The following is a 12,318-nucleotide window of genomic DNA, read 5'->3' as shown; positions in this document are numbered from 1 at the left end:
TTCTTGATATATATCTGTTCTTCAAATTTTTTCTGAATATTATGCTATTTTTTACAATTATCACTTATTACTACCTGACAATAATGATAAAAATGAGCCTTTGCCATTTTCCAAAATCGCTATACTTATAATAATAACTTACAAATTATTCCTCTTACACAAATATTTTTAATTCTCATACATTGATGCAATATTTTTTTGAACAAATTATGAAAAAAACTTTGTCAGAAACAAATAACATACTCAATCTTTATTCACTTTTTTCTACATTTTAATTTTGTAAATAATTCTTCTATTCCAAAGGGTGAGATTGCAATAAGCCTGCCCGTTCCAATTGTCTAAGATGTTTCTGTTCATCATATTTCCTAAAAAATTAAATAAAGATGTTATCCTAAATTTCTTAACAATATAAATATTGTAGTCATAAAATATTACGCAAAATAGTTCTCAATTTTTCTCATTTTTGGATCCGCATAGAGAAACTTCCATGCTGCAGACATACTAATAGCAAAGGTAAGACCTATCACAAAATGTTTTGTTGCACTCTTCTGGAGCATGTTGCGAAGAACTGGTTTATCAGTTGTTGCCATCTAAACCACAATTTTTTTCAGTGAATAACAAAATTTTTAAAAAATCAATGTTAAATATAAAATAATACAAATAATAGCAGCCACTTTTAAATCTTTAGAATAAAAGTGTAGAATGTGAAATTTTATTGATTAATAATTGAATTATATAACGTTAAATAAAAAATAATGCTGTAAACTATGTATTAAAATTAACAGAACTTAACAATATTGTTAAATATACACACCGTATTACAGATTCTGACCAAAAATGTTAAAGAGTCGGAATTAAACTTTTTTATGCAACTTATACAGATAAGACAATTTAACCATTTATCTCGTATAAGCAATAGATCCTTTGGAAGTATGTAATATGTATATGCTTTTAGTTCAATTTCTTGCACCCATACTGGTAGACCTGGAGATTTGTTCACGATTTGACGCACTTCAAATCGTTCCCCGACACAACACCACGTTCACGTCAATCACGTCTCACCTTCGCCATTCACCAATCACGAATTTACCGACTGAACAACCCCTAAACATTTCTAGAAAAGTATGCAAGCCAATTGAAGCAATAAAATGCAAAAAGAAACATTACGGTTAATTTAATAGTATCAATTAAGGCATTTTTTATTTTAAAAGTATAACTCTTCTTCTAAATATGGTCTTATCAAATTGTCTGTTTGATATGGTATCTTAATAAAAATTTACAGAGGTACATACACATACATAGTAGTACATATGTATGATGTTACGATTTCACTTGTCGCTCGCGTCGGCCGTCGCTAGCAGTCGCTAGCGTCAAACAGCGTCAAATGGTCACGTGAAACAAAATATACCTAGAATGGACTGAATGGAGTGAAGTTAGTTTAAAGGTTGACTAATCAATTTCTCAGTATATTAAACATTAAAAGCAAAGGGACTCTTTCTTGATTATAGTTGATAAGTAAATATATTTTATACTTTTATTAGTTTCCGAAAGTTTTCGAATAAATTGAACAAAGAAGCAAGGTATTATAGCAGAGGTTAAAATAATAAAAAAGATTTGAAATAATTTTCTTATAAGTGTAAAAATAAATTTTTAAAGTCATGTTAAAAGCTGTCATATTAATTGGTGGTCCTTTAAAAGGTATGTAAAAGATAACATCATCTAAGAAATTTACTCTATGAAATTCAATAAATTTAAAAAAAAATTAGTTGGCTTTAATTTTTATATAGGAAAGTGTTATTTAGGTGTAATTAAATTTTTATGCAATCACAATATATAATAATTATTTTTCAGGGACCAGATTCCGTCCATTATCACTTGATATACCAAAACCATTGTTTCCTATTGCTGGTTTGCCAATGATTCAGCATCATATTGAAGCATGTGCATTGTTACCAAATCTTACTGAAGTTTTAATTATTGGCTCTTACCAAACTAGTGATTTATCGCAATTTATTCAAGAAGTAGGAAATAAAGGTTTAGCTGTTAAATATCTCCAAGAATATAAGCCATTGGGAACAGCTGGTAGCTTATACCACTTTCGTGATCAAATAAGAGCAGGAAATCCCTCTTATTTTTTTATCATGAACGGTGATGTTTGTGCTGATTTTCCTTTGCAAGAAATGATAGACTTTCATAGTAAAAAGCAGTCATTGCTTACCTTAATGGCTACAGAGGCTACAAGACAACAATCATTAAATTATGGCTGCATAGTCTTAAATAAAGATGGGACAGTGACACATTATGTTGAAAAACCATCAACGTTTGTATCTACTGTCATAAACTGTGGGGTTTACATTACTTCACCAGATATTTTTCAAATAATGTCAACAGTTTTTAATGATAAGCAAAATCAAGAAATTTTTACGTAAGTATACAAATAAAAAAGTACTTATAACTATTAATCATATAATAAATTGCAAAGAACATTCTGTTATAGACAATTAAATGGAAATGGAAAGGATCCAGCTTATATGGCCTTAGAGAAAGACATATTAGCACGTTTAGCTGGTACTGAACAATTGTATGCTTTGTTAATTAAAAGATTATGGTCACAAGTTAAAACAGCAGGAGCTGCTATTTATGCTAATAGGCATTACTTATCACTCTACAGAATTAATCAACCAAAGAAGTTAGCACTAACTACAAATGTACCTTGTCATATTATCGGTGATGTTTATATACATCCCACAGCAAATGTGCATTCATCTGCTGTTGTATGGTTTCTTTTTTAATTTTAATTGTAAGATTATGTGATCATGAACAAAAATTATTTACCTTCCTATTTTTTTGTTTAGCTTGGCCCTAGTGTTAGCATAGGGGCAAATGCACATATTGCAGCAGGTGTAAGAATTAAAGAATCAATTATTTTGGATAATGCTCAAATTGAAGCACATTCAATCATATTGCATAGTATTGTTGGCAGGAACAGCCATGTGGGTGAATGGGCACGGGTAGAAGGAACTCCTTGTGATCCTAATCCTGATAAACCTTTTGCAAAAATGGATAATCCACCGCTATTTAACATCAATGGGAAATTAAACCCTTCAATAACAATACTTGGTATAGCATTTAATTATTTATCTGTCTATGTGAAAAGCAGTTTAATTATAATAAACACGTCTTTTTTAGGCACAAATGTATCATTGGCATCGGAAAAGATTTTATTAAACTCCATAGTTTTGCCACATAAAGAATTAACGAGAAATTTTAAGAACGAGATTATTTTATAAATAATTTAATGTGTTCTACATCAGTCAAACTGCAGAATTAGCATAAAGGACATATGCTCCATTATTAAAAATACAAACACTTATTTAAAACGGTACCTTTTACTTTTATCTTAACATTCCTAAATTTTATATAAAATATTATTAATTATATATATATTATATACGTTAAATTTGATGCACAGTAGATAAAGTAATTTTATTATTTAGAACGCGGTGGAGTGTACAAAATTTATCACAAAACATATTTGTAAAAGAATTTTTTATTTATTGCATAATGTATATACATGTTATTTTATACAATTTATTCTTTATAAAGTTTTTAAATATTTGTTTACTCTTTACTCTGTGTATTGATGCATGTTTTCTATATTTATGCTATTTACAATATGTCTATTGTAAAAATCCTGCTATATTAATCTATGCATAAAATTGAGAAGAATTTTAATAAAAAGTAAAAATTAATAAATATTGTAATTTAATTGAAAAGCTTGTAACGTTCGCTCATTGCAAGCCTTCATCAGAAAACTCAATGGTTCACAAGATTCAAGGCTCCAGTGAACGCGTTCCTCAATAGCGGCGCTGGCGTAGCATCCAAATTAGAGCTCTTCCAGCTAAAAGTATAATTCTCTTTTCTATTAGTTATAATAAATTTGAAAGTTAAAACGAAGATATTAGTGATGAGAAAGTATATATATATATAAAAATTATATTTATACAACAGATACTGATTACTGTATACGGTAGACTTATGAATTAATGAAATATTTGTTGCTATCATTTTCCTCTCTCTCTATTTCTCTCTCTTTTTCACTAGAGGAACTCTATAGCGCTTCGGCCACCTCGGCTCGACACTCGGCAGGCCTCGGCTCGGCTGCAACAGCCGCGCTTTGAATCAACAGGTAGATCGGGGATCGGGTCGACCACCTTTGGAATTCGTATTTCCATTTTTTCTCACCCGCGAGGCTTGCAGTTATCAAAAATGTGACTATAGCTATCCGCGCGCGTATATACAAGTTAGAAAAGAACTATATAAGATCCTTAGTACAAATTCCATGTAAATTCAAATGAAATCTGTTTCTTGATAGATTTTACGGATTTCAATCATTGATCCAGGTACACAAGAGGAGTATCCAGGTTAAGAATGTCACTTTTGTGATCAGTCGTCAATGACATGTGAGGAATGCGGTGAGTGAGTTCGTAGTACTTGGCTCTCCCACGCCTTAAAAATATTATTTTATCTTAATGATTTTTTAATATTCGTTACGTTGATCAATTATGTTTTAAATCTTCAATTAGCAATATATTTTCGCTATATAACAATTAAAAATTAACGACGCTCGTAATTTATTACAGCTTTATTGGTGGTAATAATAACGTTTATGTATGACATTTTTTTAAATTACCCATAAGACTTTAATTTTTTTAGTACTATAGAAGCTATGTTACTAACTTTTCTTATGGTGTCATGTTTTTTGCAGGTTTAAAATATTTAAATCATTAACAAAGTAAAGTGTACTGGCTAATCCAAATGGGTGACAAAAACCCATTATGGCCCAGCATCGGCAAGTGCAACAGCATGAATTTTTACCACTGTGCGATGTTCTATTTAATATTATATCATTAGCCTCATACTTTTGCGATGTTGTATTTGATCTGGCCATGGTATATGCCTTGGCACATCACAAGCATTCCCCAGCAGCTTTGTTTCCTTTAAGTATCACATTGATAGTTACTTCTTTATTTATTTCTCAGGTCTGTATAAATTTCAATAGTAGTGTAAACCGCAAAACAAAATATTAGTTCATTATTTTTTTAATTGTAAAAGATATTGATTATTTTCAGATTGTTAGCATTAGGTGGTATCTTTGGGGTACAAAAGGCAAACTAAGGAACACTAATGTAGCACACAATTGTAATATAGGACAAAAAACAAAAAGTAGCAATTGGTCTATAGGCTGTGTGTTATTGTTGCACTCTACACAAGCTGGAGTCTTGTGGAGATATTTCAAATTATTCATACCGGTTGATTTGACATATGTGAAGCACGAAGTAAGAACTATTAAAAACATGTGTGTGTGTGCGTATCAATGTAGACATTATTTTATTATTAATCATAATTTTTATTTTTTTTTAGGTCAGAGAATTATGTGTTTTACGCTTGATACACGCATTTTGCGAAGCAGCTCCAATGCTACTTCTCCAATTATACTTATTATTCATTGGTGTTAATACAGAAACAGAAAATGATTCTATAAAAGTGAAAGAAAGTGAATTAAGAGATGCTGATAAGCTAGCGAAGCTTACAGCAGTTTCTGCAGGCTTATCATTATGGAGTGTTTGCTGGGCTGTAGCAAGCTTTAGTAAAGGAGCAGCGCGTCTTCGTAATTTAGAGCGCTTAGTACTTACATGGCTAGGTGTTTTAGCACAATTAGTCTGGCGTTTGGGGACTGTGAGCACACGAGTTGGAGCATTAGTCGCGTATGCGTCACTTTATGGTGGCCAATGGCTCCTAATTGTTATGGCACTACATTGGCTTTCAATGTTAACGTGGCTACTGCTTACACCCGATGGTCTGTTTAATGGTGGTGAACGTTTACCCTTTCTTAGAAAAACGTTCCTCGCATCACTACTCGCATTTATCTATATATTTGCTTATATAAATCTTCACGAAACTAATCATCGACAAAAAATGGTTAGCACTGTCACCAAACTTTTTATTAATTGGTTTTTTATTTTTACATAACTGTTTAATATTGGTTTTAGGTGATATTTTATACAGTTATGTTTTTGGAAAATAGCTTACTCACTGGAATATGGGCTATAGGTGTAAATAGAAGTGATTTGTATGCCCAACAACATGTTCAACCAGTTACATTAGTACTTACTCTTCTAGCTTTATTTTTTGGTGGTATGTTTTTTATGGGACTTTACTACAGGTAAGAAATTGATAAACAGTACAATATACAAAAGTTTTCTTTGTGTAGTAATAGTAATAATATTTAAAATCTTGCTTTCTTTAGATTTTTCCATGTAAGAAGGCTAAGATATGAAGCTGGTGGAAGGATGAATGCCTCAAACCTTACCACGTTATCCAGCCAGGTAAATGACTTTTAGTTAATTTTATTTTAACTTGGTTTTGTTTCCATAAAAATTTAAAATAACACTTTTTAAATTAAGGATATGATAGAAGAAAAGCATATCGATTATGTGGAAGAGAAAAAAGTTAATCTAAGCATTGGAATGAAAGGAGTAAAACTGAGCAATGGTGGGATTCCAGGAGTTTTTAATTGTCGTTTTGCAAATCCAACTGTTGTAAATCCAAATCGAAAAAAAAAGAAGCCAACATCATTTGTGCCACCACCACCACAATCTGTTCCAGCAGTTAATGACAAACAATGGCTTAACGGCAATAATAATGCAAAGCAACTGATACCGTTTTGGAAAAGACCTTTATCTACTATAATACAAGTAAGTATCTCAAATACTTTCGTTTCAAAAAGAGTAACTGTCTAAAAATTTAACAATTAAAATAGAACGACGACGTAATAGAACAGAAGAATGAATCAGACATCAATGTCAGTGGATCATTAAGTGTCAATTCTATTCGAGAAAAACTGAAAGAGAAGAAACAACAACAATTGCGCGAGCTACGAGCTATACAAGAAGAAATAAAGGAAGGGAAACTATTTCCACCGCCATCAGCATCAGCTTCGTTGTTCTCATCGTCCCCATCCGCATCCAATCAACAGCCACCACCTAATGCAAAGATTCACACATCTCCGAATTCTCCTTTATCTAAATTGCCATCAACATTGCATGAACAAAATGGCGGAGTTACCATATCTTCATGGCCACCCGTCAAAATGCATTGTCTTCTGCCACCTCCACCATCGTCATCCCATTATGTTAATTCACATCCATCTAATTTATGGAAAACATCACAAAGAGAAAGAAACGACACTCCAGAAATTCTGCTAGTTCCTCGCTGTTTGCCATATCACTATTCGCATTGGACTCCACCCATATCAGTCAATCACATATTACGTCCCAATCAAAATGGAGAGGAGGAAAATTCTAAAAGTGAGGGAGAAGGAGATGGAGAGCTTAGCGATGTTGAAGGTAGTCAAGTTTCATTGCCAAGAAGCTACACTCTTCCTCGTGAATTTAAATATACTCATCCCAATAATGTATCAGGTGATCGACGAAACGGAAGCAAGCTGCAAGCATCTCGGTTTTATCTACCTTCCACGAACAGCTCTGATGGTATATGATTTTATCAATTTTGTAATATAAACGATGTTTATATTGTTCTACTATATTTTTAGGTGATGTAGACAGTGCTGATAATGAAGATGAAACTGATTCGGAATTGCAAATACGGCTGAAAAATAGTTATGAGCGCAATTATAATGAGATTGGACAAAGAAGATTTGCGTTTGAAAGTACCGGTACAAACGAACCTTCCAATTCTAAACCAGATACTTCCATGATACTTTCTTCAAATTGTTACTCCAGTAATTCATATGGAGCTTTGCGACCAAATCAATTATTCAGAACGAGAGTAAAGCACGAAACAAAGCTTTGAACGTCCATTTTAATATTTATAATTATGTTAAGCTAAGCTAAATAACTTGTATTTTGTTCCTCTTTTAACGACACTGCTCGAATGAGTAAAAAAGATCGTTTATATTGCAATATCAAAGACTGTAACTGTCTTTTACAAAATAACTTAGGAGTTTGTAGTTATATTCCTATATGTTTATCAGAATGGTTCCAAATTTGTAAGTTTTGGATTACTCAAATATCTAATTTCATTCATCAGGTAAAAGTATACGAGTTATACAAATACTCAGCATTTTGCATGTTATATACATTGCTATGCAATTATTTATATTTTATAATACAAATGACAATACGTATCATATTATGTTAAAAGAAAAATACTAATTTTGTAATTTTGTAAATATATATTTCTTGATAAATGCTTTATAATCCAATTGCATCGACTGTTTCGGACAAAGAGGAGCTAGAAAAGTTGTGAGTATGAGAAAGTGATTTTTCAAGGTAGCAAATTGAGCAGAGATTCATCGTGATAAGTCCTGACATTAGAAAGAGAAGGAAGTGATGATGTAGCCGTAAAAATATCGAGAAGGGCGGTATTATGGTGAAGTGAGTTGAATTTTCGAAAGTACGAGTGGTTTAAACGTATGATAAAAGGAAAAGAGAAGAAAGGGCAGGAGGAGGGGGCTTGCACAGTAAGAAAAGTGGTGGTAAAAGGAGGGCCGTAATAAGAAGTTGGGGTAGATTTAGAGGGGCGTGGAGTGAGGGTGTAGTAGCGGTGAGAATGAGGCAGGGAGAGGAGACTGGGGAAGTGGTATACATGTTGGTGCGGAAAGAGTAGGTGAGGGATAGGGAGACCAACCAAGTTGAAACGTTGAAAGCAGTGCGAGCGAGGCGGCAGGCAAGTAAGCGGCGCGGCAGTTGTAGTCGTTGTAGACTGTAGTTCGCTCGCAGTCGCGGAGTGGCAGTGATGGCGGACTGATCTGGTGGGGCTAGTATTGTTACGTTCTTTGACAAATATGAGCGTTCCAGCCGGCAGATTGAATCGCTAATGTTTCAAAAGTAAGCATCGAATTGTGCGCGCGATGTAGTAATTGTAAGCAAACTAATAATGCACTGCGGCCAAAAGAAACTGGCATCGTCGACGGGATATCGCGGGAGAGAATGTATCTCTATCGGCAAATGACTCGAGAGCATTTGCCTGCTGAAAACGAGCGACGTCAGTAATGCAGCTTGTACCGAAACGCCAGCGCCGTGCTCGCGGCAATCTTATGACGACAGGAATTTGGAGAGCAAGATTGCACTGTTGTTCTATTTATAAGGAACGCGGAAGCATTCGAAGTGCGTCGATATAGAGTTTACATGCACTAGGAGGCCAACAGAGACAGACGGTACAGAAGGGGAGGGGAGAGCGAAACAGAGAGAGAGAGAGAGAGAGAGAGAGAAGAGCAGGCCTGTGGCGGTGAAGGTAAAAAATATAGATGGATATTTATCAAAGTATAAAAGTATGGTATTGAGAGTATAGTAGCTGAAGCAGAGAATCATTGAATTTTGCCTAAAAGAATAGGAATGTGATTGTGGCGTTGAATCCTGACCCCAGTGAGTTTACGAAATTATACTCGAGTGCGTGAAGTACGGTGAGGTTAGGTGCGCTGGGCGAGGTGAAGTGAGGTGCGGTGCGTCCAAGTGAAGTTACGACTACGGCACGACGTAGTGAGGAGAGGAGAGAGAAAGGAAAGGAAAGAGAGACTCCTTTGAAGACCGCGAAAACGAGTAGGAGAACGTACCGAGGTCGGCGATCCTTCCTTAGAGACGGAATAGCTTTTCAATTGAAAACTCGCGTAATTTAGCGAGTCTCTTCTCTCTTACCACCAATATGATTGAATCTTCTTGCCAACAGGCATACAGAAATGCCAAAAATATGGCAGTGCGTTCATAAATTGTACGTTTTCGTGTCTGTTAGTAGAGTACTGCGGTTGATACCAATTAAGTATCACTCCAAATTTAACTGGGTGCATTTTACATCCCTGTCTGTCTGTCTGTCCGTCTGTACACGAATCGCGCCACTAGACACTTTCTACGCAAGTAGTGAATCCCTACCATTAATGCGACATAATTCTTTGATCACAACATAATAATACCGGACGATTCTACTAGAATATTATACGAGCACCAAAGCTAAAGCTTTTCATCAACGAGTACTTTAAAACAGTACTGACTTTCGATTGTATAATCGGTTTGATTCTAACCTATCTTGAAAATCCAAGTGGAAGCTCACAGCTGGAAATCATTAAAAGGACAGGAAAACAATTGGATTTTCCTCTAGTAGTTCCGCTTCTCGGTACTATTCTCTCGTTGGAGCTGTGCTCAACACGCGACATGCTCCGTGATTGCCGGTGATGCTTCCATGCTGTTTCTTTGACTATTTCGATGTGCTTTGCAGCCAGTTCGCTCGGAAAAAATTAATTTCGTTCAGTTACGATAATACTTGATTTCGTATAATTTTCCTACGGACCACTCTTCCAGTTTTAAAGCATCTGTATACATGAGAAGGTTTTACAAGCTAGTTTCATGGCAGCCAATAGACCACCGTGAATGTAACAGAACAACGGCAACGAATTTTTAGTTTCGATTATCGCGCAGTGATACAGTGTCAGGGGTGATCAGTGAGAAATCGGTGAACTATGCTGAAGTTTTTAACGCACAAGCTTAGAACCCACTCGCTGAATGAGGATCCAAATCAGGAAAAGGTTAGTACTGTGCAATTGTTTAGTATTATAGGAAGAGTACAATGTAACGTATTTTAAAACCATATTCCGTTTTAATAATGTTTATCATTAGACATCAATCAGACAAAAATACGCGTTTTAAGAACTCTTGTGGTAGTTGGCTGTATTAACTACTGGGGTGGGGGGAGTCTGGTACACCTTAAGATGTGCGCGTTATTTTCTTAAGGACATGTATAGAATCCTATACAGTTCAATTATTTTTTACAAATTATAATATGTACCAAGTAAAAATATGTACATTTCGAATATTTTCAAAACATCGATTTCCAATTAAGAGTAAAGCTGATACTGAGACATAATTTACGATACTCCATAATTAATATTATTAGCATTATCGAAACAAAATCTCAAACGTATATAATAACAATGAAAAGTTTTCAAAACAACAGTACCTGCAAAACATAAGAGAATTAACAATTAACTGAGAAAATAGTAATACGTGAAGTTGGAAACAATCAAAAATACAAAAAACACTGAGAAAGAGAGATCAGTCTTTGTCGTATTAGAAACACTGGAAAGTAATGTCGCTCTTTGACATTATCAATATTTATTTTAATGAAAAATTACGACATTACTTTCCATGTCTCCTAATATTTCAGTAAATTTACATTGTCAAAGTTTTACATAAAAATTACAGAATAATCTTTCGTGTGTAAAATTTCAAATTGGTTTTTGCAATTTTTCTGTTTAACGACACATTAACTTGAAAGAATTACGCTATATTGCTTACATCATCGACGTAATAAAAGTAGAGTAATGTTTTCTGGAGGAAACTTGGTCGTTGAAGAAGGTCAATTCTCGAGAAGGTGTGACAACCTTTGTTTGACGAAGGTCAGCATTGTCTGTCCACGATGGCTACTCCTTGCGCGTCTCTTGTTATGCAATTTTATTTGTGCAAAATACCTCCATCATCCTAATAGCTTTGTCGTACAACAGGTACGTTAAAAATAAATTCGCTATTGCTCAATGTGATTTGCGAGCAACCGATGAAAACGACAATTGAGGTAACTGATCCTTATTCCGGCGAGAGAAGAATAGATTTCTAAAATTTCCAAAACACGCGAGACGAGAAACATTGATACAAGAGTGAGCGACCTCCGGCTAAAATCAATTTTTGACAAACGAAATCTCTGAATGGCTGTTGCTCGTCAAGCAAAAGGGCACCGATGTTTTCGAAATGTGTGATAAATGGTAAGTAGCACCGGGTCGACGTGCGGTGCAAGCGTAGTACAGGCATCGCTCGGCAAGGGCCACATTTTTATGGCGAGTCTCTTTCGCGAAAAGCAGCTCCGCGAAAAATCTCTAGAGGCATGGTGGCTTACGTGGAAATGCACAAGAGCCAGAATATTTTCTTTGGAGACAGGGAACAGCACAAAGCCACCCAACGAAAACACTCGTTTTTTGCTTTATGTTTTTCTATTATACGTCTACAAGACCGTGGAGCTAATTTAATTTACGTTCTCTTCGTACTACGAGGATTAAACGAGGCATAAAAATAAACATCGAAAGAGGAATGACAACGCTAAAGTCGCTCTTATGGAAAATCGACTGACGACAATATTTGATCTTTCAGACCGATGACGATCACGATTCTGGGACCGAGTCGGACGATGAATTCCAAGATGGCAGTGGCTTCATGGACGAGCCGGCGAATCGTAAGTATATATACGTACGTCTCT

The 12,318-nt window shown here is 34.7% G+C and overlaps 4 protein-coding genes across 9 annotated transcripts in view; 3 read left to right on the top strand and 1 right to left on the bottom strand.

Annotated features, from left to right (window-relative positions):
• Positions 1 to 229: 229 nt before the first annotated feature.
• On the bottom strand, positions 230 to 1,112 carry cype (cyclope). Its single transcript, XM_066724805.1, has 4 exons — positions 1,091 to 1,112; positions 815 to 1,011; positions 436 to 590; positions 230 to 365 (listed from the first exon to the last, which is right to left on the bottom strand). Exons 1-4 carry the CDS (start codon positions 1,110 to 1,112, stop codon positions 293 to 295), a joined length of 447 nt encoding a protein of 148 aa, XP_066580902.1. The 3' UTR covers positions 230 to 292.
• Positions 1,113 to 1,417: 305 nt separating this feature from the next.
• Gmppa (GDP-mannose pyrophosphorylase A) lies at positions 1,418 to 2,849 on the top strand. The gene is made up of 3 exons (XM_066747157.1): positions 1,418 to 1,698; positions 1,852 to 2,425; positions 2,498 to 2,849. Exons 1-3 carry the CDS (start codon positions 1,659 to 1,661, stop codon positions 2,790 to 2,792), a joined length of 909 nt encoding a protein of 302 aa, XP_066603254.1. The 5' UTR covers positions 1,418 to 1,658; the 3' UTR covers positions 2,793 to 2,849.
• Positions 2,850 to 3,302: 453 nt separating this feature from the next.
• Positions 3,303 to 8,246, top strand: LOC136785846 (uncharacterized). 2 transcript variants are annotated; one of them, XM_066747152.1, is made up of 10 exons: positions 3,303 to 4,475; positions 4,769 to 5,042; positions 5,133 to 5,339; positions 5,425 to 5,982; positions 6,054 to 6,226; positions 6,311 to 6,389; positions 6,468 to 6,758; positions 6,824 to 7,409; positions 7,485 to 7,553; positions 7,616 to 8,246. In XM_066747152.1, the coding sequence occupies exons 2-10, from the start codon at positions 4,839 to 4,841 to the stop codon at positions 7,873 to 7,875; spliced, it is 2,427 nt and encodes an 808-aa protein (XP_066603249.1). In that variant the 5' UTR covers positions 3,303 to 4,475; positions 4,769 to 4,838; the 3' UTR covers positions 7,876 to 8,246. The 2 variants fall into 2 exon arrangements, with proteins under 2 accessions (XP_066603249.1, XP_066603248.1); XM_066747151.1 differs by having other exon boundaries at positions 6,824 to 7,553.
• A 480-nt stretch (positions 8,247 to 8,726) lies between these two features.
• LOC136785847 (la-related protein Larp4B-like) overlaps positions 8,727 to 12,318 on the top strand; it is a 36,811-nt gene continuing 33,219 nt past the window's right edge. For 4 of the 5 annotated variants that reach the window (XR_010824713.1, XR_010824712.1, XM_066747156.1 and 1 more), the window contains exons 1-2: positions 8,727 to 10,600; positions 12,213 to 12,294. Coding sequence is in view for 3 of the 5 variants with exons in the window: in XM_066747156.1 (XP_066603253.1) it covers positions 10,535 to 10,600; positions 12,213 to 12,294 (148 nt within the window). In the remaining 2 variants the exon portion in view is untranslated. The remainder of the gene's footprint in view (positions 10,601 to 12,212; positions 12,295 to 12,318) is intronic. The other variant, XM_066747155.1, reaches the window with a different exon arrangement.

This window comes from Prorops nasuta, unplaced genomic scaffold (genome assembly GCF_024137725.1).
Source record: "Prorops nasuta isolate Cenicafe-Biocafe unplaced genomic scaffold, Cenicafe_Pnas_1.2 PNAS00003, whole genome shotgun sequence".
Classification (NCBI taxonomy): Eukaryota; Metazoa; Arthropoda; class Insecta; order Hymenoptera; family Bethylidae; genus Prorops; species Prorops nasuta.
The sequence above is the reverse complement of the archived record's forward strand: the minus strand, read 5'-3'. Positions and strand labels throughout refer to the sequence as shown.